Genomic DNA, 23,041 nt, shown 5'->3' with positions numbered 1-23,041 from the left:
GGTGCTGGCCACTGTCGGCAGGCAGGTACTGGGCTAGATGGACCTTTGGTCTGACCCAGTGTGGCCGTTCTTATGATGTCTCAGGTCCATCCCTAGATCCTTGCTGGGGAGAGACCAGGCTGGCTGTAGTCTCCAGGAGGCTGCCTGGTAGCTGCACCATCAGAACCTTAATCTGTTTGCTGCAAGTCCCAGCTGCCACCGTGCGCCTGGGCCAGGAGGCGGAGGTCACTGCTGCATTCCAGGGCTGCTGGTGACATTTGCTCAGTGCTGCTTCCTGCCCCGCCGGGTGCGTCGGAACAGCAAATGTGACGTTCTGCGCCTCAGCCGGCAAAGCCATGAAATGTCACAGCCTGTTACAGCTGCCGAGCCAGCCGCCAGAAATACGCCTCTGACACACGGTGACTTTGGCAGCTCCTCTGTGCCGAGTCTCAGACGTCAGGGCACCGTTCTAGGGGAGCTGTGTAGGGGCTCCATGAAAGCTTCCAGAGCACTCTGCCCCTGCCCTGAGCATTAGCTCCACCCTCCCGTTGGCTGGGAGCCTGCTGCCGGCTGCTTCCGAGGCACAGCATGGTCTGCGGTGCCAGGAGAGCAGGAAGCTGCCTTAGCACCCCTGCTGCACCACTGACTGGGAGCCATTCAAGGTAAAGCCCCTCCTGCCCCAGCCCTGACCCCCCAAAGCCAGAGCCCCCTCCCACACCCAAAGTTCCCAGCCTCAGCCCCACCCCGGAGCCCATGCTCTAGTCAAATTATGTTGGGTTGCAGCATCAACCATTTTTTTCAACTGGCTCATGAGAAATTTTTTTTGAAAACCACTCGGTACATCACCCCCCCAGTTATCTGTCTGTTCAAGAACGCCTCCTAATTGGGAAGAGCCAGGACCACCACATTCGGAAGGCAGTTTCATCTTCTATCTTAAAGCAAGGTCAAGCTTTGGTTGTGCCAGGAAAACTGGAAGTGCCTGGAATTTGATTGTTTTCCAAAACATGCAAAGGGAGGTGACAGAGGAAGGACGCGATATTACAGTCACCCCTGGGGGCAGCGAGTGCAGGGGACAGTTATCCTGCAGTGACCACTGGGGGGTAGCTGCTCCACCAAGGGAGTGGCCAGCTGGGGACAGGGCTCAACAACTTACCTGGCAAGTGGCTCTCCTGCCCCCCCCCCCCCAGTATCAGATTGGTGTTTGTATGTGGGGGGGGGAAGATAAAGCCCCACTGATGTGCCCCCCCATAATAGAATCATGGGGCTGGAAGAGACCTCAGGAGTCAAGTCCAGCCCCCTGCCCAAAGCCGGGCCAATCCCAACTCAATCATCCCAGCCAGGGCTTTGTCAAGCCGGGACTTCAAAACCTCTTAGGAGGGAGATTCCACCCCCTCCCTAGGGAACCCATCCCAGTGCTTCCCCACCCTCCTAGGGAAATCGTTTTTCCCCGATATCCAATGTAGCCCTCCCCCAGGGGCACCACAGGGCCTGGCAGCACAGCCCCACACCCCCATAGGACCCGCTGGAGATTCCCTCGCCAGCACCGCTGGGCCGCCCAGCATAGCCACGGCCGGCCAACCTGTGTGGCTTCCCCTTTCTCTTTGCCCCTAGGCTGGGGAGTGCCAGAGGGGAAGGTGGACGCTGCCCCCTCTTCCCCAGGCCCATCCCTCCACCCTGGCTGGCCCCCTAACCCTCTCCCCCCCAGTCAGGCCCCTCTTCCTCTCCCCCATGCCATCCTTCCCTCTGGCCCCGAAGTGTGGGCAGGAGGCCTGCACAACCCAGACGAGCTGGGTCTTTAGTAACCCATGTGGGGTCAGGACCTCGGGGAGAACTATTGGACTAAGGCGTTTCATACATATCCCCTCCTGTCCGAGGAGCTGAGCTGCCCTGTGTCCATCTCACGCGCACACGAAACAGCGCAGCGCTCAGGAAGTCACACACCCTCATGCCCCCCATGGAGCCACAGGGAGGTCTGATTTCGTTTGGAATGAGCACATTTATTTAAGAGTATCACTTACAGCTTGGCCAATGTCCCAAAATTCAGGATTCGGTCAAAGTTTATTTACAAAGTTAATAGCAGTTGCTGATGTTGGGATTAATGAAGGAGGCTGTACACTTGTGAAATCACGAGAACCCACGGCTCTGGGTGCTGCAGAAGCAAGTCTCCACTCACAGAGGCTGGGGGGGAGCACACCTTGCAAAAGGCAAATCATGAAACTGCATCCAAGGGAGAAGAAAGGTCACTTGTCAAGGTCTCATTGGTCCATGTCACTGCAAGGGGATGACCCGACAAAGAGCCAGTAGCGCCCAACTGTCTAACTTTAGAAAGCACGACTCATGGACAGAGCCCCACGGGTCCCAGGTCTGTACACACCTCGCTTCTCCCGTTGTACCAGCTCCGGACAGTGCTACAGTCCCGCAGCCAAAGAAAGGGGGCACGTTGTAGCCCACTGAGCAAATGCACAGCCAGCCGTGGGAGATCAGGGTCAGGAATGGCAGGTCTCTGTGCAGCAGAATCGCATGGGGCCATTGGAGCGCTCCCTCCCGGGCTGCAAGCTCCCTTTGTGGCACCTCTGGGGAATGGCACGAGTGACTTTGATCCATATTTTGATCTCACCGACTCTGGTGTCAATCAGGAATAACTCCACTGAAAGCACTGGGGCCCAGCCAGTTTAGAACAGCTTTCGGCTGTGACCGAACCTCATGAGCAGTTAGCCTGCTGACCACTGAGAACCTGCTCACCCCCGCCCCCCTTCTTCCCACTTCAAGTGGATCTAGGGTGTTTGAATCATCACAGCCTTTTCACGGAGCCCTCACATTTCATCTTTTCAACAGAAAACCTCCCCCCGCCCATATCCCCCCACACTCAGAGACGCAATCCACATTCGAACAGGGGCTTCCCCGCAGGGAACGGAGGTCAGTACAAAAAGCACGTTTCAAAATGTTCTAACAAAATAAATACAGGTTTAAAAAAATTAAAACTTCCTGTAAAATCTATCATTCAAAATGAAGGTGGCATAAACATTCCTACAGCCCCAGAAAGGAACAGCAGGGAGACAGTTAACCCAGAGGTTGGCCTGTGTTTCCATGGCTGCGAATTCTTGGAGAAACTTTGCTGCAATCGATGGCTGTCCAAGCAGGTTTCTTGGTATTGGTAGTTCTGGCCTATGGGGCATTGCCAAAGAGGCAGAGACACTGTTAAAGCGAAGGCGGCTTGGTGGGAGTGGAGGGGTCAGCAGGCTCGGTTCTCCACTTGTTTACAATTCAAATCAGGTGTAAATCAGGAGTAAGTCCATGGCAGTCCATGGACTTGCGCCAGCATGGAACTGGTGGGAGAGAGAGGAGAATCAGACCCATTGCAGTGAGGCCAGCGGAAGATGGGGCAGCAGACCCACTGTGTTTTAAACTCCCTTCACAGTTCTTATCCGGGGAAGTTTCATGGGATGGCAAATCTGGGCATAACCCCACCACATAACTGTCTGGGGGGAGGAGGGGAGCACAGGCTCTCCAGGGAAAATGATTCCGAGATAGCAACTTCCACAAACGTGGCAGGGACTTTCTGCACACAGGGGAGTCAGACCTTCCGCCTGCACGCACTCATGCTCTGTAGCGCTGGCACGGAGTCCGTATGGATGGGTTTCAATGAGGGGGTTACTCTCCCTGCTGAGCTAGCCTGGGCGCAATGGGTGCTTCCTGGGAAGGCGGTGCATGGCTGACACATTGGAAGAGATGCTGCAGCAGGAGCAAAGTCACATTCTAGGAGCTCTGGGAGAGATGCCTGCTGAGGGCCCAGGGCTAGCTTTGCAATGGGGCCAATTCCAGACCTTCAATTTACAGCCTTCAGGGGCCACTGAATCAGGCTCAGAAGGGTTTTTCCCCCCCTTTTACTAACTGATCCTTGGTTCTAATTCAACTGGCTAATTAGAAAACAAGTTTGGCAAAAGGTTTGGCCATGGCACACTCTGTGCCTTTCCGGGGTGTGTGTGTGTGAAGGGGGCTATGGCACAAAAGGCCTTGGTGAGCTACACAGAAAATCTGATCAGACAGAATAGGAACCGTGGCGCTCAGGAACAAGAACTTCCCCAGTGGTATTTAATTGCGCTTGTGTGGTCCATCTCAGAGTGAAAGTCTGTACCAAATCCAAAGGGCTCTGCCCTAGGCAGCACCAACATTATGGGCTGGATTCTTACTGCTCATCATGTAGCCCATCTCCATCCCCCTCCACACCACGTGGAGGAGGTCCAAGATGCTTGGAGAGCTGCATCGAGGAGGGGACTGGATTGCACGGTGCAATGGCTGCCAAATCATGCTGGGCGTAAGTTTCCATCCCGCTGAAATCCTGTAAGACTCAGGCACTTACCTCCCCTTAGCTCCTTTGAAAATGCCAGCCTGAGAGCCCATCATGAAGTTCTTGCTCAGGCTTATTTCCCAGTGGCATCAAAGGAAGCTTTGCATGAGTGAGGACTGCAGCCCCAGGCTCCACGGTTCATGGATATTTGTTGTTTTTCCAAGAGGGCCTTAAGGACTCATTGGATTGAACCAACCCAGGAGCAAAGGGGATGGAGCGGGAGTCTTTACATTCTGACCGTCTCTGTGAGCGGCGAGTTAAGTCGCGTTAGTTAGACGTACCGCTATCTACACACATACTGGGCGGCTCAGCTCTCATGGAGACACACCTATAGACAGAGCTGCGCCATGGACTCACTGACAACATGACACACTGGCCATTTTTAGCCTCTGCAGACAGTGCCCTCACTTGACTCCACAAAGCAGCGAAGGCTCAGGAAATCCTTAGGTCCCAGCCCAGGTACAGAATGCATGTACAGCCTCCTAACTCAGCAGACAGCTAAGGCCCCTGACCCTGCAAACACAGACCCATGCACTTCGCTTTATACATGCTTCGATTTCACTGGACTACTCAGGACAGTGAACGTGTGTGGAGAACTGAGGCCTAATGCCCGGGGAGCAGAGCACCTATCAGCTTCAACTGGAGCGGTGTGCAGGGAATGGCTGCAAATTTGGCCTCAAACACAAGTTTTCCAGATGAAATTCTATAGCTGAGGAAAATGTTCTCTCTACAAATACAATCGGAGGAGAGACCCCCCCATCATATCCTTTACATTTTATGCTATTTGCAAGCCCTAGGAGATCTCAGTCCTTTCTCTCGAACCAATCCTGGGTATTAAACACCCACATGCAATAACACTTGATTCAGGAACACCCGTGGTTCGCAGCTCTGTGCACTGCTACTCTCCCTTTCCCCCAATGGGGGAAGGTAGCACAGCACTGGTCTGGAAGCCCTCACAGACCCTGCAACCTCAGCACACTCCTGCCTCTCCCTCCCTCCTCCCAGGTCCCACATCTCCACCTCCCTTCATTATGGCAAATACCTAGAGTCTGGAAAATTCCATAATGCAGCATAGCCCATTTCCTAAGGTTGCCAGATTAAAGGGGTTCAAGTATATTAGAACAGGCAAAAGCTACACCCAGTTCCCCATACTCGTCCATAGGCCTTCTGCACAAAGAACTTAACTTCCTAGACACGCAAAGCCACCAATGGATTTAGCCTTATGGACACAGCTGTCTAAAAACCCAATGTAGGACACTTTAGAGGGCCCCCTCCACTAAGAATGCAGGATTTGTGTTGGGCTTGTCTGTTGTTAAATCCTCTTGTTGGGAATACACTATCCCTCTACTTCCTTCACTCACACCCCTTGTGACAGATTTCACTAGCACTTCAGGGTGGATCACGCATTCCTACAGTGCGTGTCAGCTTGGAGAGTTTGGGTTTTAAAGGAAGTTGTTAATATGTACATTTACCTTAACGGCAAAACTAAGCCTGACCCCACTGTCTATACACTCTAGTCTACAAACGTATTAAATGACAGGCCCTGGCAGCTAGAGCTTACATTCAGTCTTCTTTCCTCACAACTACACAAGCTCAGCTGTGTTTTGTTTTTAGTATTTCTTCATAGGTCAGGTTTTCTAAACTTATTACTTTTGTTGCTCTCCCCTGGATTAGGGATGTAATAGTGCAGTCGATTAACCGATAAGCAAAAGCTTATCTGTTAATGCTATAGACTACACACATTTCCCTCCCCCTGCCCTTGCCAGTTCATTTTTTAGCAGCCTGGCCAGCAGCCTGGCTCAGTTCTGGCTCATGTCGAGTCTGGGATCTACCCCTGCTGCTGATCTGCACTTCAAGTGTGGTAGGAGCTAGGTAAGCAGGCAGCCTGGCTCAGTTCTGGCTCGCACTGGGTCCAGAAGCTCAAACCCCCACAGACGGTGGCTGCTGCCACCCTCGGTGACAGGCAGGAGTGGTTTGAGGCTGGCTGCGGCAGCTGGCGACCCAGGCGGAACGCGCGATTGGCACCCCAGCCTGCATGGCTGTCAATGGTGTGACATCATCATCGGGCGCCCTGTGACGTCATCATCGGGCACCCTAGGCAACGGCCGAGTCTGCCTATACTTACGGGCCGCCCCTGGTGACAGGCAGCTGGTTCACAAGGGGAACTGGCTCCCCTCATGGACCAACACCCACCTGGCACCCTGCACTGCTGCCTCTGATTCAGTGGCTGCTGGCCCCGCCCCCGAGGACTATAGATCAGTTGCCTGATAAAAATTCATGAGGTTACTCGACTGTTCAATGAACCGAGATTTAACATCCCTACCCTGGACTCTCTCCAATTTTTTCCTGAAGTGTGGGGCCCAGACACACAGCACGTCAGCGAGCCTTCACCAGCCCCGAACAGAATGAGACACTTACCTCCTTGTATCTTACACACAGCTCTCTTGTCAGCACATCCCGCAATGATATTAGCCATTTTCACAAGTCCATCACACAGTTCATTTATAGTCAATTTGTGATCTACTGTACAGGCAGATCCTTTGCAGCAGTATTTCCACCTACCCAATATTCCCATTTGGTGGCTGTGCATTTGATTTTTCTTGCCCTGTCATTATTCAGTTTCATCTTGCTGATATCAGACCAAGTCTCTGATTTGTCAAGTTGTTTCGAATTCCAATTCTGTCTTTACAAAGTGCTTGTGACCCGTCAGCTACACGAGCTACACGTCATCTGTAAATTCTGTAAGTAGACATTCCACTCTATGGCACAAATGGCTGGGCACATTCGTACAAACACAGTGTATGTTAAACCCACCAAGCCAACCTAGTCCTTGGATCCACTATTCTTGTCCAGAACACACACATGTATTTTACTCACATGCCCGCGCAGAGTCATGAACATGGGCCGAGACCATCCCCATACGGGCAGTCTGTAGGAAACTAGAAAGTTCTCAGTCCCCTTGTGGCGTTTTCTTCCTACTCTTCCATCGGGGGAGTTCTCCCCTCACGAGAGATGCAAGGGATTCAGCTCCCAAGCCCCACAAAGCTGGGAGGACCTGCTGGAACGGCCTCTTCCTGGGCTCAGGGCCCCCCATGTAGTACAGCTCCTGCAAAGTCATGCTGACAGGGACTGTTCCTCACAGGTGCTGCTGGTGGCCGGGTTCCACAGCACGTGGGAATGTGCTGCAACATTTGCTGCTGAGCCAGCCCTGGCTGCCGGGGGGGGATCTCTCTTCCTGTGGAGAAGGTCACACGGGGAGCTTCCTCTGGGTGCGGGCTTGTTCCCTTCCGGCCTGAAACATTATGCATCTATTTATCGGATAACGATCTGTGCAGGACCACTCATTTTTTAAGCTTTATCTGTGAAGTGTGATACACCCACGGGGTAATGTCCCTGCCTCCTTCCCATCCAACACCAGCACGTTTTCTTGACTGGTCCCAGAGAACAGGGATCCATGCCACCATTCTGGGCCCCAAGTGGAGCTTCTAGCCCCTGATCCTGCAGGCAGGCCGGGCATGCATGGGCCCAGATTCAGTAAAGCATCCCAATTGGGATACAATGTTTGTGTGCTGGTTTACATGCTTTCCTGGATCAGGGCCACACAGAGCCCTACCGACATGCAGAATTCCCCATGGGCCCAAGGGTCTGACTGCATGGGTCGAAGCAGAAGATGGAAGCCTGTGGTCTCTCTGCAGAGACTGCCTCCAAAGTGACTGAGCCATGGAGACTGAAATCTCATCTTACACTCAGAGATGATCCCTGAGGAAACGGGTGGGGCACTCAGTGTGTGGGAGAGAGGGCAGGAGACAGACTTTCTATATGTATTGAACTAGAACATGTGTGTGCGTGCGTGCGTGCGTCCAAGCCTGTTCAGCTGACACTTTCAACCGTATCCTATTCAGTGTAGAAAATAAAAATAAAACCCCTCCTCCAAAAGACCCTGATTTTTTGATAATTTTCCCTTCCACGACTGACCTGGCATGGAGAGGATTTACCCAGAGCTTGTGAAGACCTCTCCCACAAGAGGACTGAGAAGATACCTGGTCTTCCACAGTTAACTCAGGCAGACAAGGTATTTATTTAGGGCTGATATCAGAGCCCTTGTCCTGGTGACTTATGGTAGTCCTGCCTCCCTGAGTGTGGCAAGGGTTGCCTCCTCTCTTTTAATTGTACTGCTAAGGAAATACAAAGTCGGACCTGTGCTACCTTTGGTAGAACCCTCCACCACACCTGATTCTGCCTTACTCCCACCAGTATGACTTGGGTGTGACTCCTCACCTTTCACTGGAGTTATTCCTGATTGACACTGGTCTGAGGGGGGAGTCTAGCCGCAGCTGCTCAAGGACTATTCACAAGGCGGGGCAGGAAGGAAGAGATATGCCAGGGAAGCTGATCACACTTGGTGTCTGAGGGACAATCAATGGCTGGGTGGAGTCTGGATTGCTAAAGTGCCACATTCTTGCTCCAAAGCCTACCGCCAGCCCTTAGAAGAGACCTACTGAAAGGAGAGCCCCTCTTCAAACTCCTTCCCTCAGTCCTCACGACCGCCGAAACGGCTCAGGCACATGGCACCCCTGCCTCCCAGCATAAAGGAAACAGGCCAGGCGACCCATGACTGACACGGGTCAATAAGCACCCTCAGCAGTTGTAAGACAAGCATGAAGTAAACACGGCCGATTTGTCTTCACTGGGGGTCTGCCCCAGCTGCAGCCACGGGTGGAACGGTGTCAGTTCACACTCCCAACGCAGACTGGCAAAGCTGCACGGAGCCATGGGCTGCGTGAGTGAAGCTTGCCCCAGTTTCAAGCAGAGGTACAAAGAGTGACACAGAGGCTTTGCCTGTCCACACTAAGCATTTGTGCTGGAGAAGCTACACCACTCGCTGGACACCAATGGCTGAAACTCCCAGACTACACAAGGCTAGAGTGAAACATTTGGCTTTGCCTTCAGAGACAGACAGAGAGAAAATAAACCTTAATATTAACAACACCACCACCACAGCTACCGTTCACTGATGAACACACACAGAGCCAGAGGATTTCAGACTATGGCCTTCGTTAATTGGAGGAATAGGTGAGGCCATCCACGTACCTGACTGCACGTGCAGTTCAGCCAGACATCTAAGTGACCTACCCTGTTGCCTGCCAACAAGGCTGGGACTGAGCAGCAGATAAGACCAATCTGAAATCTGGCACACATACATAGAAGTTCTCTTTAGGGAGCAAAAATCCTTTTTTTTGAAATCCCAACCGTTGCTGCCTGTTACTAGTCCACTACCATTTTCAGTTGGTGACACTTTGTTATATAACCCCAGAGAAAGAAACTTTTGCTTTTTCTCTTTTTATACAAAAACTAGGATATATACAGAATAAGCATTTTTCTTTCTCTTTCTTTCTGTTTTTAAGAGCAGAATAGCAGGGAAATGTGAAACCATTTCCCTGCAGGTTTGGAAAAGCTTGTGCTTTTAGATGAGATCCAGATTATTATTATTTTTAAAAAGGCTTTACTCCCTCAAGGAAAAAGAAAAAGATTTACAAAGTAACAGCCTATATCACCTCTCCAGCAGAGAGATGGATTGACAATATTAATCCAAACATCACGCTATTTAATTCCCCAATAAAACATTGGAAAAAAGGAGCCAACAGTATCTGCGCTAACACTTTTGCTACATATAAAATCTCCAGCTAATATGAAGCCTATGGTACCAATCTCTAAAACAGTTAAGATATATACACATAATCTGGGGGGTATATTAACAAACTGAATATTACAAAATATTAAAGAAGGCAACTCTTCTGTCATTTTTGTTGTTTTGTCACTTGAAGTTGGCGTAGTCGGAGAAGGCGTCAATGTATTCCTGCACCACCTTGTAGCAGAATTCGTACTGTTCCTGGGGAGTTTGGGAGAGGAAAAGCAGAGTGTTAGACGAGAAGAGGTATTCTGCAGTAATGGCCTGAGTTAGGAAGGGGTCAGGCTAAATAACAGTCGCGGTCCCTTTCCTGTCTTGTACGTAAACAATCTAAACTGCACATCCCAGAGGACTTTGCAAGAAAAGGGTGAAATATCGTTATCCGCATCTTACAGATGGGGTAAAGTGAGTCATGCACAGGCTCCTGGCCTGCTTTTCAAAGGTACTGGGCAGCCACAGCTCAGCAGCAGCTGTGGAGGTTTGGCACCTCTGCCTATAAGTCTCCAGAGTGAAAGAGGAAGGAGTGGCAGCACCTGGAACAGAACCAGGTCTCCATATTCCTCACTCAGTGCTCCCTCCCTGCAGAACTCAAGGAGGTTAGGAGCACGGAGTAGGCAAGAAAATCCTCCTTCTCTCCACCATCTGAACGGTTTGACATAGGGACATTCCCACTCAAAGCACTTAGCTGTGAGGGAGGAAGGTTTGCAGGCACATCTCAGCTGAGGTCTGGCAAGGCAGGAGGGAGCAGGGTGATGGAGACACAAGTCGTGCCTACCAGTGTCTGCACCATATGCGGCCTCTGTAATCTTAAACTCTTCACTGTCTGAAAGACGTCCAGAATCCCCTCGGCTTTCACCCTTTCCAGGACAGTGCTCAGTGCACAGAAGGTTCCTGTTCTTCCTGCCCCAGCACTGGCAAAGAGATAAAGAGGAGAGCACAGAGAAGGTGAACAAAACATGTTCATTTAGCTGTACGGATGCTCCAACTCAGGCAGTGGGAGGGAAATGCTGGGGAACGTGAACATCTTGTGCTTTCTAGTTTAAACACTATTTACAGACAGTTGTTTTCATGCAAAGCGTCCCATCTGACTGACTGACCCATTGTTCCCTCCTCTCTTGGGCACCAGCCCAGGTCTGGCCCGAACAAGGAGACCAAACACTAGTCAGATGGTGGAGAAGGCTTGGGCATCACATGACATGAGCTGAGTGGTCTCCAATTTCATCAAAACCCCCACAAACTCAACTGTCTCTGCTGGAGGAGGGAGAGAAGCTCAGGACTGGATGGGGCCTGGAAAAACAGAATTACTCCCAGATCCTTCCAGCTCCAGGTTGAGGCACACTGGCAGGGGCAGTGTGGGGGAAGCTTGTACCCCACTGTCAATGCTGCCTCTGAGCAGTGGGCTGAGGACATTCATCACCATACCGGCTCCTTTCACTGGCTTGCAGATCTACGAGTTACCCAAGACCAGAGCTGTGTCCAGTTCCTTATCATAGAACCTTGAGAGGTCATCAAGTCCCCTGCACTCACGGTCGGACCAAGCACCATCTAGACCATCCCTGACAGGTGTCTGTCTATCCTGCTCTTAAAAATCTCCAATGATGGAGATTCTAACCTCCCTAGGCAACTTATTCCAGTGTTTAACCATCGTGACAGGATTTTTTTCCCTAATGTCCAACCTAAACTTCCCTTGCTACAGTTTAAGCCCACTGCGTCTTGTGTTATCCTTAGGAGGTTAAGGAGAATAATTTTTCTCTCTGCTCCTTGTAACAACCTTTAAGGTATTTGAAAGCTGTTATGTTCCCTCAGTCTTTTCCTTTCCAGACTAAACCCACTACTTCTAATTTTCCCTCATAGCTCATGTTCTCTAGACCTTTAATCATTTTTGTTGCTCTTCTCTGGACCCTCTCCAATTTCTGCACAGCCTTCCCGAAATGTGGCACCTTGCTCGGACAGGGCTGTACCTGCAGTGCACAGTGATTGGATGGTTCCCAGACTGCTGCTGCTGTTTCTGCACTGCTGCAATGATATTGATCATTCCTTTCCCATCGCTAGGAATTCCAACTTCTGGCCAGCCATGGAAATGGAACTGTCGAATCTGCCGGCTCTTGTTTTCCTTGCAGGAGAAAAACAGAGACAACTTCACTCCCCTGGCCCAACCTAAGTCCAGGTGCACAGCTGGAAAGATTGTTTCAAGGGCTTGGGAGAAAAGGTTAGAAGAGAATGATCAAAAGGGCACTAGGAACAGATGCCCAAGAGAACCGATGGCAGTGGGCAAGGGAGTGGGTGGAGGGTGGGTGCCCTAGGGACAAAGCTGGGAACTGGGAACTGGCAGGGTTTGGGTGGCCCAGGAGGGAACTAAAAGAGGAGAGAGTACAGGCTGGATGGCTGTAGGGAGGTGGGGGCCGGGAGTGGATAACAGGGTTTCTGGTGGGGGAAGGGTCAATGCAGGGTGTGTGTTAACAAGGGGGAAGGAGATTGGACAGTGGGGACTGGGGAGATAAGGGAGGGAACTGACAGTGGAGGTGTCATTTTGTAGGAGTTATGGAAGCTGCGGAGAGGCCTGGGGAAATCAGCATTCGAAGCAGAGCTGCAGGGGACCTCAGCACAGAAACAGAGATTAGCTACAGCTAATTCCGAGGGCGAGGGAGAGAGATTCCTACCCTGGTGTTTGTTACTAGCAGGTCCCGCACTGTGTAGCTCTCACATTCTTCTTCTTTTTTCAGCTCCATGGTGATGTCTCCATAGGACACGCAGCCATCAGAAGGCCAGTACTGGGCACATTTCTCCTGAGAAAGCATGAGAGGTGATAAGGGGAGAAACCGCCATGTGGCAGCATGAAATCCCAACTCCCCTTCACAGCTTGAGGGATCTGTTAAGAGAAGGCTTTTCTAGACCAGCCATTGAATCTGGAGCTTGGGGGGCAACCAGGATGGTGCTCTCTAGCTGTGTGTGACAGGGATGTTGCTCTCCAAGGCCAGCACACAGGCAGTCACTAGGGAGTGACCATTTCGCTCCAGAGGTGTTTTGGGAGTGGAATGACTTTAGTTCCTGTCCTATCACCTCATGTCTGAAATTCAGAGAGTCTATAAGCATGTTAATCCTTTGAAACTAGAGACCAGGTAGCGCCACAAGGTTCGAGAGACAGACAGACAGACAAAGTTACATATACTAGGATGTGTCAGGAACAGGGAACAAGATTATGAAGGGGCTGTAGAGTCTTGCCATGATTTCCCCACCAGGGAATGAGCAGTAATGATGTTGCTTTCCCACCAGCTACAAGGTTAGTTATTCGCAGGCACTTACCTGGCCTCTCTCCTCTAGCTCTGTTAACATAACTATAGAGCAGGATTTCCACTCCCAGATCATCCTCCAGAAATCCTCTATCGTGTGCTGGAGAGGGCCTTGGCTGGCGATATACGAGTCCTTCTGGCGATAACCCTGCAATTTCAAGCCATGGTTGTTGGGACAGCAGAACTACATGCAGACTGGAAATCACCCCAGTGCTGTCAGCATCTGCAGCAGCAGCTGTTCTGCCTGACACAGTCTAATGCTGCAGTGATCTCCCTCACAGCCCCTGCGAAAAGTTCATCCACAGAGAGATTACTATCAGATGAGGCAGAAGCACATGGAAAAGAACCGTGAGGGACTGGGAACAGTGGGCACCGCTGTGGGAACTCACTGGAAGTGTCCTGTGGGTGGATCACAGGCTCCAAAGCACAGCTCGTATGAAACCACAAAGCTCAGCATCTCCCATTTCTCTCCCCACACCAGCCAGACCTCGAAATCCCTTCCTAGTAAGAAGTGAAAAACTTTGTCTTTGTTTGCCCAACTTGTTTGGTCTTGCGAGCTTGGCTGTCTTCTGCACACACATGAAAGGGGATCAGTGCTGCAACAAACCTTTTGCCTCTCCAGCTTCCAGGATCCAGTTTCCTTTTCATTCAGAAGCTGGACACTGGAACAATGTGTGAAGATTACCTGGGTGCAGGTCTCTTGCTGTGCAGCGCAAGGCCTTTGCATCTCTTTGAGAGTCAGAAATGGCTCTTTACACCCCCCTGCCAGTGCAGAGTGGAATGGGGGGGAGGGGGCGACTCTCTTTGGAACGTGCCAGGTGACAGGGCTTCCACCACAGGGAGATTGTTCTACAGGATAATACGCCCCATTCCAGTCTCCCCTCTCATGTAGCCCCATTACTCTGGCTTATCCCCAGCACATCACCTGGGCAATTGCTTTTCCTTTCTGGCACCTACACGCTTGACGGATTTGAAGGCTGACTTTTGGCCCATTATCCATGTGTAAAATATCAAGATGGCAGCAGTCTTGCTCTGCCAAGGCTCTGCCCTCACTCATCTCCGCTCTGTCAGCTGTTATGCCTTGATCTGCTGCCTCAGCCATGGCCCCACGGCGAGTACTCACACTACAGGCTATTACTTAGACACAGCCAAACCCTTATCCCAGGGGTGGCCAACCCACGTCTCTTTGCTCAAAGAAATGCGACTCTTATGTTACGGCTTGTTCAGAGCCGCATGCCTGGACTGCTCACGGCTGCACTGTGCACGTGCCCCAGCGCCTGGAGGAAGACATGCATGTCTGTGGCTGCAGCGGCTCCAGTGGGACCCAGCATTGGGTTAGAGCAGGGAGGCTGGGGGTGCCTGGCTCTGGGGGAAATAAGAGGGAGGGCATTAGGTTAGAGCAGGGACACTGGGGGTGCCTGGCTCTGGGGGAGGGGTGGGTGCATTGAGTTAGAGCGGGGACGGGGACAGGACAAACACCTTAAACTCAAGTCTTCGTGGATGCAGAATAAGGCAGCCAACACAGATGTCATATTTAAATTCCAGGGCAAAAAAAGAATCAGCATGTACCTGGTTTACACTGTGTTTCTTAAAAGAAAATTGTTTGCCAGGCTGAAGCAATTATTCTGAGTCTCTCCCTCATTGTTTTTGAACCTCTCATATTTGCAGTCTGGGACAGAACTGAATTTTTAGAACTATAAAAGAAGCCATAATCTGCGTAAGTAAAAAAACGAGGAAACCATACCAGAGATCAACAGGTTGGAGTGAAACAGGCACTTCAAGTTGTGCTAATTTACTTCTCAGTTCAGTTTAATTTAAAAAACTCACAGGAAATAAGGCCATAGTGTTAAATTTAAAATACATGGTGGGGATACTTTTTTTTTTTTTTTTTTTAAGTGTGAGACTATCACTGTATTTTCAAAAGTTTTTTTTTTTAATTTGATGTTTGTTCCTTGTCAAGTTCTCTGAAGATCAATGGACTAGCCGTGAATTTTTTAAGTGACTAGTGATCTTTTTATTGGTTTTTAGTAAACGGTCTCTTAATATTTGTTGTCTATTACTTATTTTCATTGGTAAATACAAAATACAAAATTTTCATTGTTGTATACGTTTAAATCTGTACCCTAGTGTTGAATGTGAGCCAATTAGTAAATTATTAACTGATCATTAGTAGCCAATCAGCAGACTAGATAACTCTCTGTTTGGTATTCTACAACAGAACCAAAGCATCCTGTAGTGTTATTTTTATCACTATAGTAAAGAACTAGAGACTTAGGTTTTGTCTACATGAGAAAATGGTTCAGATTTAACTACGCTGCATTAGAAACTGATGTAGTTAAACATCTGACTGTCACTTGTAGGGACCCTCACATTCTAGTTCCAAGTGCCCACACAAGGAGGTGGCACTAATTTAACCAGTTTGGCCTCTAAAATAACATAGTTACATCAGGACCAGATCTTACTGTTTCTGTAAAGGAAAGCTCAAGTCTCCAGCGAGCCAGTGATGAGCTATACTTGGCTAATTAGAGCCAACAATCCACAGTGATGGTCCAAATTAAAAATCTGATGTCTTTGGAAATAAGGCTCTAGTCTGCTAAATATTAATCCTGGGAACCAGAACACAGCTAGGGCTGCCCAATAATAAACTCAACTGTTTTTCTCCTCCTCTTTGCATGTTTTGTTTTTGCTACAGAGTGACAAAATCCACCACTATCAAACAAACAAAAAAGTTAGAAGCCTCTTGGGACCCTGAAGAGAATCTGCTTCTAGGAGGTCATAAGGAAGCCTTTGATTCACTTCAAATGCTATAGAAAAAGGTTACCCTGGGTCCAGATCTAACCTACCAATTTTACATTTGATGTAACTTTTACTATGAATTTTAACAAGAGAGGAGCAAAAATCAGGCCTACACTGTAACGCAATTTCCATGCAGGATGGCAACTGCTGTTCCACAACCAAAACAACTTCTGACAGTCAAAGTTTCTGTTCTTTTCCATAAAAGCTCCTTTATGAGGACACAGACGCTTAGTCATTTGGAGCGAGTCTGTCAAGCAAAGTTCAGTAGAGGCAGGAAATTGAATTCTGCACAAGCTGCCTACATCACATCATGGGCTCTCTGACAGATTCATGACAAACCCACGATGCTAGGACACCAGCTGGGCTGCTTGTACTGTGATCCGTTTGGAATGGAGCGAGTGTAGTGACAGGTCAGCATAGCGGGACCCGTCTATTATGGATAATACTCATCAGAAAATTACAATAGCAGGGCATTATGAATACGAAACAGCACCTTTCTCCTCGCAGTCACTGGCTCGAATCTCGCCCAGGACAGTTACTATGAAAAATGACTTGGCTTTGGGACCGACTGTCACCTGCGGGGGGGGGGAGGGGGTAGAGACAGGATTAGGTGTCAGAAGGCCTAGGTCCTATAGCACGAACTTACTGTGTGTGTAGATGAATGCTCATGCGAGGCTTACCACTGATGTCAGCAGGACTACTGGTCAGCAAGGGCTGTGCAATCTAGCCTCAGTGAGCAGGCCACTTACCCTTTCAGCCTTGTTTCCTCTAGTCGGAGGATAATGAGACTGATCTGCTTTTGTCAAGGGCTTCGAGATCTCTGTGCTACATTGCATTGTCTGGTGGATGCTCAGTGGACAAATGAGAGGCGCTTGTGGTCCCAGTTCTATGCCTAGAAGATAGGTACCCACACTGCAACGCTATTGGACTTGTGGGGGGACACAGCAGAGGCCTTTGGCATGGATGTTGAGACTGAACTTGCCCTGTGATGCATCTTTTCAGGTCACGATGAAGCACATGGGGGGGGCAGCATGGAAACGCAGGTGGCCTCTGCCTAAGCTCCAGTGCCCCGTCAGTCTAGCACCTTCCACCAGATCTAAATACAATAAAAATCCCTAAAAAGGAAGCGTTTCGAGACCAGGCCCAGCATGGCTATGGGGACCAGCGTGAGGTGGAGGCTGTAGAGTCCATGGATAGAAGGAAATAAAAACTTACGTCAATAAAGGACGCATTGACATAGTCTGTGTTCTCTTCGCCTCTCTTCACTGGAATGATCACTCGATTGAACTCATCTGAAATAGAAGCCAGACAAGCAGGTTGGCGCTTGGGGGACATTTTCAAAACGCAGACGTTTGCTAGTCAGGCATCAGCCTTAGGATGACAGTTAACACAGCCACAAGCGCACCGTCCAATTGGGACAGCTGAGGGGAAGGATGGCTCAGTGAAGAGGGAGCTAGTTCGGAACTTGGGAGACCTCCACTGAGTTCCATGCTGTTCCACAGACTCCTTGTGTGACCCTGGGCATGTCACTTAGTTTTTCTGTACCTCAGTTACCCATCCATGGAATGGAGAGAGTGGCATTTCCCTACCTCAAAGCGGTGTTACATGGATACATTCATTAAAGGCAGGATAATGATAACGGACAGTTGTCCCAGACAACTATCAGTTTAGGAGACACATGGAATGCAAATGATGGATAAGACAGAAAAAAACTGGCATGGCAGGTTGTCTGGCTCAGGCTCTGTCTACTTGCAGTCTACTTTGTGCTGTGCAATCAGTCATCACTTCTAGCCTGCTTCTCACCAACCCCAAGAAGTGTGAGCACATGGCCTGCCTCAGGCTGAGCTGGCCCTAACAAGCAGGCTTTGCCCAGGTGGAGGGAATGAATGTAGAAGTCACAAGATCACACGTGATTCTGAAGCCATTATAACAGGAGATATAAAAGGCAGTGAGTGCTCAGTCAGGGAGAGTATGGAAAGAGAGATTCAAGGGAGCAGGAGAGCTGCTCTGCACTGAGTCACAGGCCCCTAAGCTTCCAGGCAAAAGGTAGGGGGCTGCTAGAGGAAAGCCTTGGCAGGAGCAGGTGTAAGAGCCCTCCACCAGGGTGTGAGCCAACTGTGAAGGCTGGGGGAAGTTTTCCACTCTGTTAATAATCAAGCGTCCAAAAAGGGAGAGTGTTACTGAGGAAACACTTGTTGAGTGACATTTTCTAAACTAGAGAAGGGGAACCGAGGCAAGGGCAGGGCCCAAAGCCAGACTGGGTAAGTCCAGCTACAGCTCTAATGCTCTGGTGCCTCTCCACTGGCTTCCCACTCACGTCAGGATCCACTTCAAACTTACCTCCTTTGTTTTCAAAACCTTCCATCTTAGGCTCACCACTCTGCTCCCTCCACTCAGTGGCTCCTCCCCTGCCCTCCACTGACTATGGCTGCTGCAAGAGCCACCTCCTCTGCAGCTCCTGATGCCTCTTGTCCTCCCAAATGACTCACCCTCTGTATTGCTTCGTTTGTCCCCTGAATGGGTTTTTGCCCTGGGCAGGATGGAAGAAACACTCACATGGAATTATTTGAAGCACCCTGTTTTTCTTCATGTTTGCCGGCAGGTTGCCTGTTCTCATCTTGTCATTCTGGATTTTGATTGAAGTTAGTTTCTGCATAGGGGGGGAATATAAAACCAACCCACAATTTTAAGTGACCAAAAGAGGCCAAGAGCACAACCCTCAAAATGCCTCACAACAGTCCAAGCCAACCACCCCGGGCCTGCTCAGGCTCTGTTGCAATCAAGCCAATTGCTGAGTCCGAATGAATCACCGTGAGCCAGCAGTGCCAGCCGCTGGGATATGCTGCAGCAGAAGGAATTCATGCTTCCACCACGGTTACTCCAAGCCAGCGGTTTTCAAACTTTTTCTCTCAGGACCCAGTTGAAGAAGAGTGCCGGTGTCCACAAGACAACCTAATTTGACTAGAGTGTAGACTCCGGGGTGGGGTTGAGGATGAGAGCTTAGGGCGTTGGAGGGGATCTGGCTGGAGGGGGGGGGGGAGTCAGGGCTGGGGCAGGAGGGGCTTACCTTGAGCGGCTCTCAGTCCGCAGTGCAGCGGGGAGGGGAGGGGCTAAGGCAGCTTCCTGCCGCTCCTGGCACCGCAGACCAGGCTGCCCCCCAGAAGGAGCTGGAAGTAGGTTCCCAGCCAATGGGAGTGTGGAGCTAGTGCTTGGGGCAGGGGCAGTGTGTGGGGCCCTGTGCACTCTCCCTCTCCATCCTACCTAGGAGCTGGGCCTGTTGCCGGCCACTTCTGGGGGGCAGCACAGGCAGGGAGCTGCTTAAGCATCCCCAATGGTCACCTGATCCCCCTGCAACAACACCACCCAGTGCCCGACACTCCACCGCCCAGTCCTGGGTCGCGACCCTAAGTTTGAAAACCACTGAGCTAGGCCATCCCTCCCCTCTTAACTAATGAGCACTGATGTGGGTCTTTGCATGATGCCATTGCCTGGGCCGCCTCACGTGCAATGAAGCTATCAGATCTACAACCTCCCTACCCCTCCAGACTCACAGGGATGGTCAGCAGGCTTGGCTCAATTCCTAGCTCTGTCAAAGATTCCCAATGTGGCCTTGGGCCAGTCACTTCGTCTCTAGGGGGCTCCCGTGGCCCATCTGTCAGACTGGGATAGTAACTGTTCCCTATTGCTGATCTCTGCAAGACACCACAGTAATGGGGGCCAGAAATGTGGCCAGACAGAGAGAACACACTCTGCTTTACCGTGTTCTCAGCCCTGTCTCCTGGCAGGTCCTGGCTGTTGATCTGGAACTCAGCAGTAGGAAGGCAGGGGGCACAAGGAGCTCGGGCCAAGGATCAGGGAGTGTTTTGGATTTGAAGCAAAACTTGCTCCTGTCAGGAGCCCTGGTCCGTGCTTCTCTGCTGACAGCTGCTTTCTCTCATCTTTGGGCTAGCCTGCCCTACGTGACTCCTCCAAGCCCTCTGACCAGCTGGCTTGCAGGTGTTATTTACAGAGAAACTGCACTGGCTCCTCCACACACACTCCAGAGCAATGTTCCTCTGGGGAAAGGCCTTGGGAGCGCAAGGCTCCCTTGTATTAGATAATTAAGGAGCAAACAGACCAGGCAAGCAGCAGAAGGCTGCTCTCTCTGCAGGACACTGCCTACCAGTGCCTTGTGGAGCCTGGCTGTTACTCTCCCTGGAGATCCTGCTGGTTCAGGAGGAGATTGGCTGCCAGGTTCATGAGTCACCTGCCCTGGTCTCTCTTTGCAAAGGCACTGAGCCAGCATGGCTTGGGCACAGCTACCTTGAACTCCTCCTCCAGACCGTTGCTGCTGGTCCCTGGCACTTTGTTGTAGATTTTCTGGAGGTGGGTCTCTAGCGAGGTCACTTCCAGCTCTGTGTCTCCATACAGATAGTGCTCCAGAAGTGCTTGGTAGATAAACACATATTGCATCTGAAAAGGAAGGGAGGGGTTCAATACAGTACGAGGGTGCAGCTTCCGTACCATGCCCTGAATCAACTCCCTGTTTTTCGGCTGAACATGCTCTAGGATAGAGCACAGGAAGGGTGGAAGCCTAGAGCCCAGTCACCCACAACACACAACCACTGACCACACCAGACACATTTGGAGCCTGATCTTTTTCCATTCCCATCATTGGGAACTTCCCCCTTCCCCCCCCTCCAATCTGGGAGAGGACAAAACTCTTGTAATGTGCTCTCAGTGACCTTCTACAGAGCAGGGCCACGGGCTGGCAGATCAGAAGATGCTCACAGCCGAAGGAAACAGGCGGAGGGAACCCAGGCAGACCTGGTATGCACAGAACAATGGAGAGTGGCTCAGAGAGAAGCACTGGTGTGTAACACAGCTAGCTATTCACACGCAGTGAGCTGAAGCAACAGGACTTCCCCTGTCCGTGGAGAGGAGGGAACACCACGTGCTCTGTTTAAATGGCTGCTGCTAAAGACTGTTCAGGTTGGGCTCCCAGACACGGATGAACTCCAAACCAGAGGCTACTTTTTAGGACACTGACCTTGCCCTCACTGTGCCTCAGAGTCCCTGCCTGTAAACTGGAGATTGAGACCCCTGCTTGCTACACACAGGCTTAGTTAAGGTTTGCAGTGGACATGGGGATCCCTGCATGAAGGCTGCTACAGAACAGTGATGAACCAACTGTGCGGTGTGTCCCCTGGGGGGGAAGCCAAGCAGCCATGCCAGGTGGCTCATGCCAGCTCCTCCTGGGAGCAGGGAGAGTGTACCACCCCACCCCCTTCCTCACTTCAGGAGGCCACCCAGACTGTAGGACAGTTGCTTCTCCCAGCAGGCTCCACACCAGTGTTGGCTCTGCCCCCAGAAATCTTCCCACACACCTTCCCCCACCCTAAAAACTCAAGAGGGGAGGGGCACAGGGGCAGGTAATGTCCCAGTCCTAGTAACACAGCCTGACTGCAAGGGAGAAGCAGCCTCCTGCTGAGGAAGTCATGGCTGCGTAGTAATGGAAGGGGGCATGGACAGATTTTGTCCATGTGAAGGGAGGAGAATGACTGGAAGTTTCCCCAGCTGCTACAGATGGAGAAGTGTTATCAGCCAGCCTCCAGTCACAGGTAGAAGTTAGAAAGTGCCACGGTCTGAAGGAATGAATGCAGGTTCTGGAACTTCGTACATCTGTCTCTGTCACCTACTTGGCTGTGTGCCCTTGGGCAAGTCACTTGATCTGCCTATGCCTCGGTACCTCTATTTTACAGGAGGAGCGAGATGGACCCACCTCACCAGGGTGCTGAAATTGATAAGCTGCTGTCTGCAGAGTGCTCAGAGCGTGGGAAGTGGTATGTGAGTGCCCAGTGTTACAGAGCTACATCCATCCATTGCAGCGGACTTACATCTGTCTGTACCATTTGACAGCGCTGAGCCCGGATCCGACTCACGAAACCATACACGTCCACCTTCCTCTCTGCGTGCATCATGTCCAGCATGGCGTCAATGACAATAAAAGTGCCTGTGCGTCCGACTCCAGCACTGAAACAGCAGAGGGGGCAGGAGGTCAGTGCAGCTGGCACTGGAGTGTGGTCCCCTTCCACTGCTCAGGGCAGGTTAGCTGCTGTGCAAAGCAACAGAAAGAGACTAGAGGCTACCACACCTCACTTGAGGCAGCAGCAGCTCATACCCAGCTACAACAGGGGTTATTCTCAGGTGCAAAGGCCACAGCTGAGACAGACATTTGTAGACTCCAACAATCCCACCCCACGGGACTCTGAGCACATGGGAGCACAGAGCAGGCCACAGGTGGCATGTCTATGTAACCACCACCAGACAGATTTGAACCTGGGACCTCTGGAGCTGAGGATAGGAGCCTCTACCCTTTGAGGTAAAAGCCAGCTGGCCCCCTGCCCATGCTGTAGAGGTCTCTTGATCTTAACTGTTGCTGTGGTCTAGGTACCACTTGCATTGCTCAGTAACCACACTAGGTGTGTGGGTTACACCTACACTGGGGAGTTATTTCAAAATAACTCCCTTTTATTTCAAAACAAGAAGGCGAGTGTCCACACTACCAAGCCTGTTATTCTGAAATAACCCAGTAGTGTAGACATAGCTAGGGAGCCCTGCAGTCAGTTCAGACTGGAGGAGTATTGAAGTGCTGCTTGCCCTTCTGCACCCACTTTCCCTCTAGCCTGCCCTCCCCCTCTATAGGGCTGGGCCCATGGCAGCCAGTCGCTTTGACAGGTCAGGGCCCAGCTCTGTTGCTCCTCTCGGCCTCTGGCCATGTCTGGGCTCCTGTTCTCAGTGCTCAATTCTCAATGTATCAACGGGGGGTAAGGGGTGAGCCCATGTGACTCGGTGGAAGCGTATCTAGAGCTGAAGAGGCTCAGGGTGGGTCTTTGCACCAGCTCTGACTCATGCAGACCCCTTGGAGTTGCAAGCTTGAGCCCTGTCTGGGAGCCTGAG

At 51.0% G+C, this 23,041-nt stretch overlaps 1 protein-coding gene across 8 annotated transcripts in view; it reads right to left on the bottom strand.

The window, feature by feature from the left end:
- Window positions 1–1,955: 1,955 nt before the first annotated feature.
- Window positions 1,956–23,041, bottom strand: part of PTPRA (protein tyrosine phosphatase receptor type A) — a 251,571-nt gene continuing 230,485 nt past the window's right edge. For all 8 annotated transcript variants that reach the window (XM_075930986.1, XM_075930987.1, XM_075930990.1 and 5 more), the window contains 9 exons: window positions 21,979–22,114; window positions 20,405–20,554; window positions 18,659–18,752; window positions 17,318–17,394; window positions 13,320–13,454; window positions 12,677–12,802; window positions 11,978–12,129; window positions 10,792–10,927; window positions 1,956–10,217 (listed from right to left, as the gene is read on the bottom strand). In XM_075930986.1, coding sequence (XP_075787101.1) covers window positions 10,143–10,217; window positions 10,792–10,927; window positions 11,978–12,129; window positions 12,677–12,802; window positions 13,320–13,454; window positions 17,318–17,394; window positions 18,659–18,752; window positions 20,405–20,554; window positions 21,979–22,114 — 1,081 coding nt within the window. In that variant the 3' untranslated portion in view covers window positions 1,956–10,142. The remainder of the gene's footprint in view (window positions 10,218–10,791; window positions 10,928–11,977; window positions 12,130–12,676; window positions 12,803–13,319; window positions 13,455–17,317; window positions 17,395–18,658; window positions 18,753–20,404; window positions 20,555–21,978; window positions 22,115–23,041) is intronic.

Source organism: Pelodiscus sinensis, chromosome 5 (genome assembly GCF_049634645.1).
Source record: "Pelodiscus sinensis isolate JC-2024 chromosome 5, ASM4963464v1, whole genome shotgun sequence".
Lineage (NCBI taxonomy): Eukaryota > Metazoa > Chordata > Testudines > Trionychidae > Pelodiscus > Pelodiscus sinensis.
Note: the sequence above shows the minus strand (reverse complement) of the source record. Positions and strands in the feature narration are given on the sequence as shown.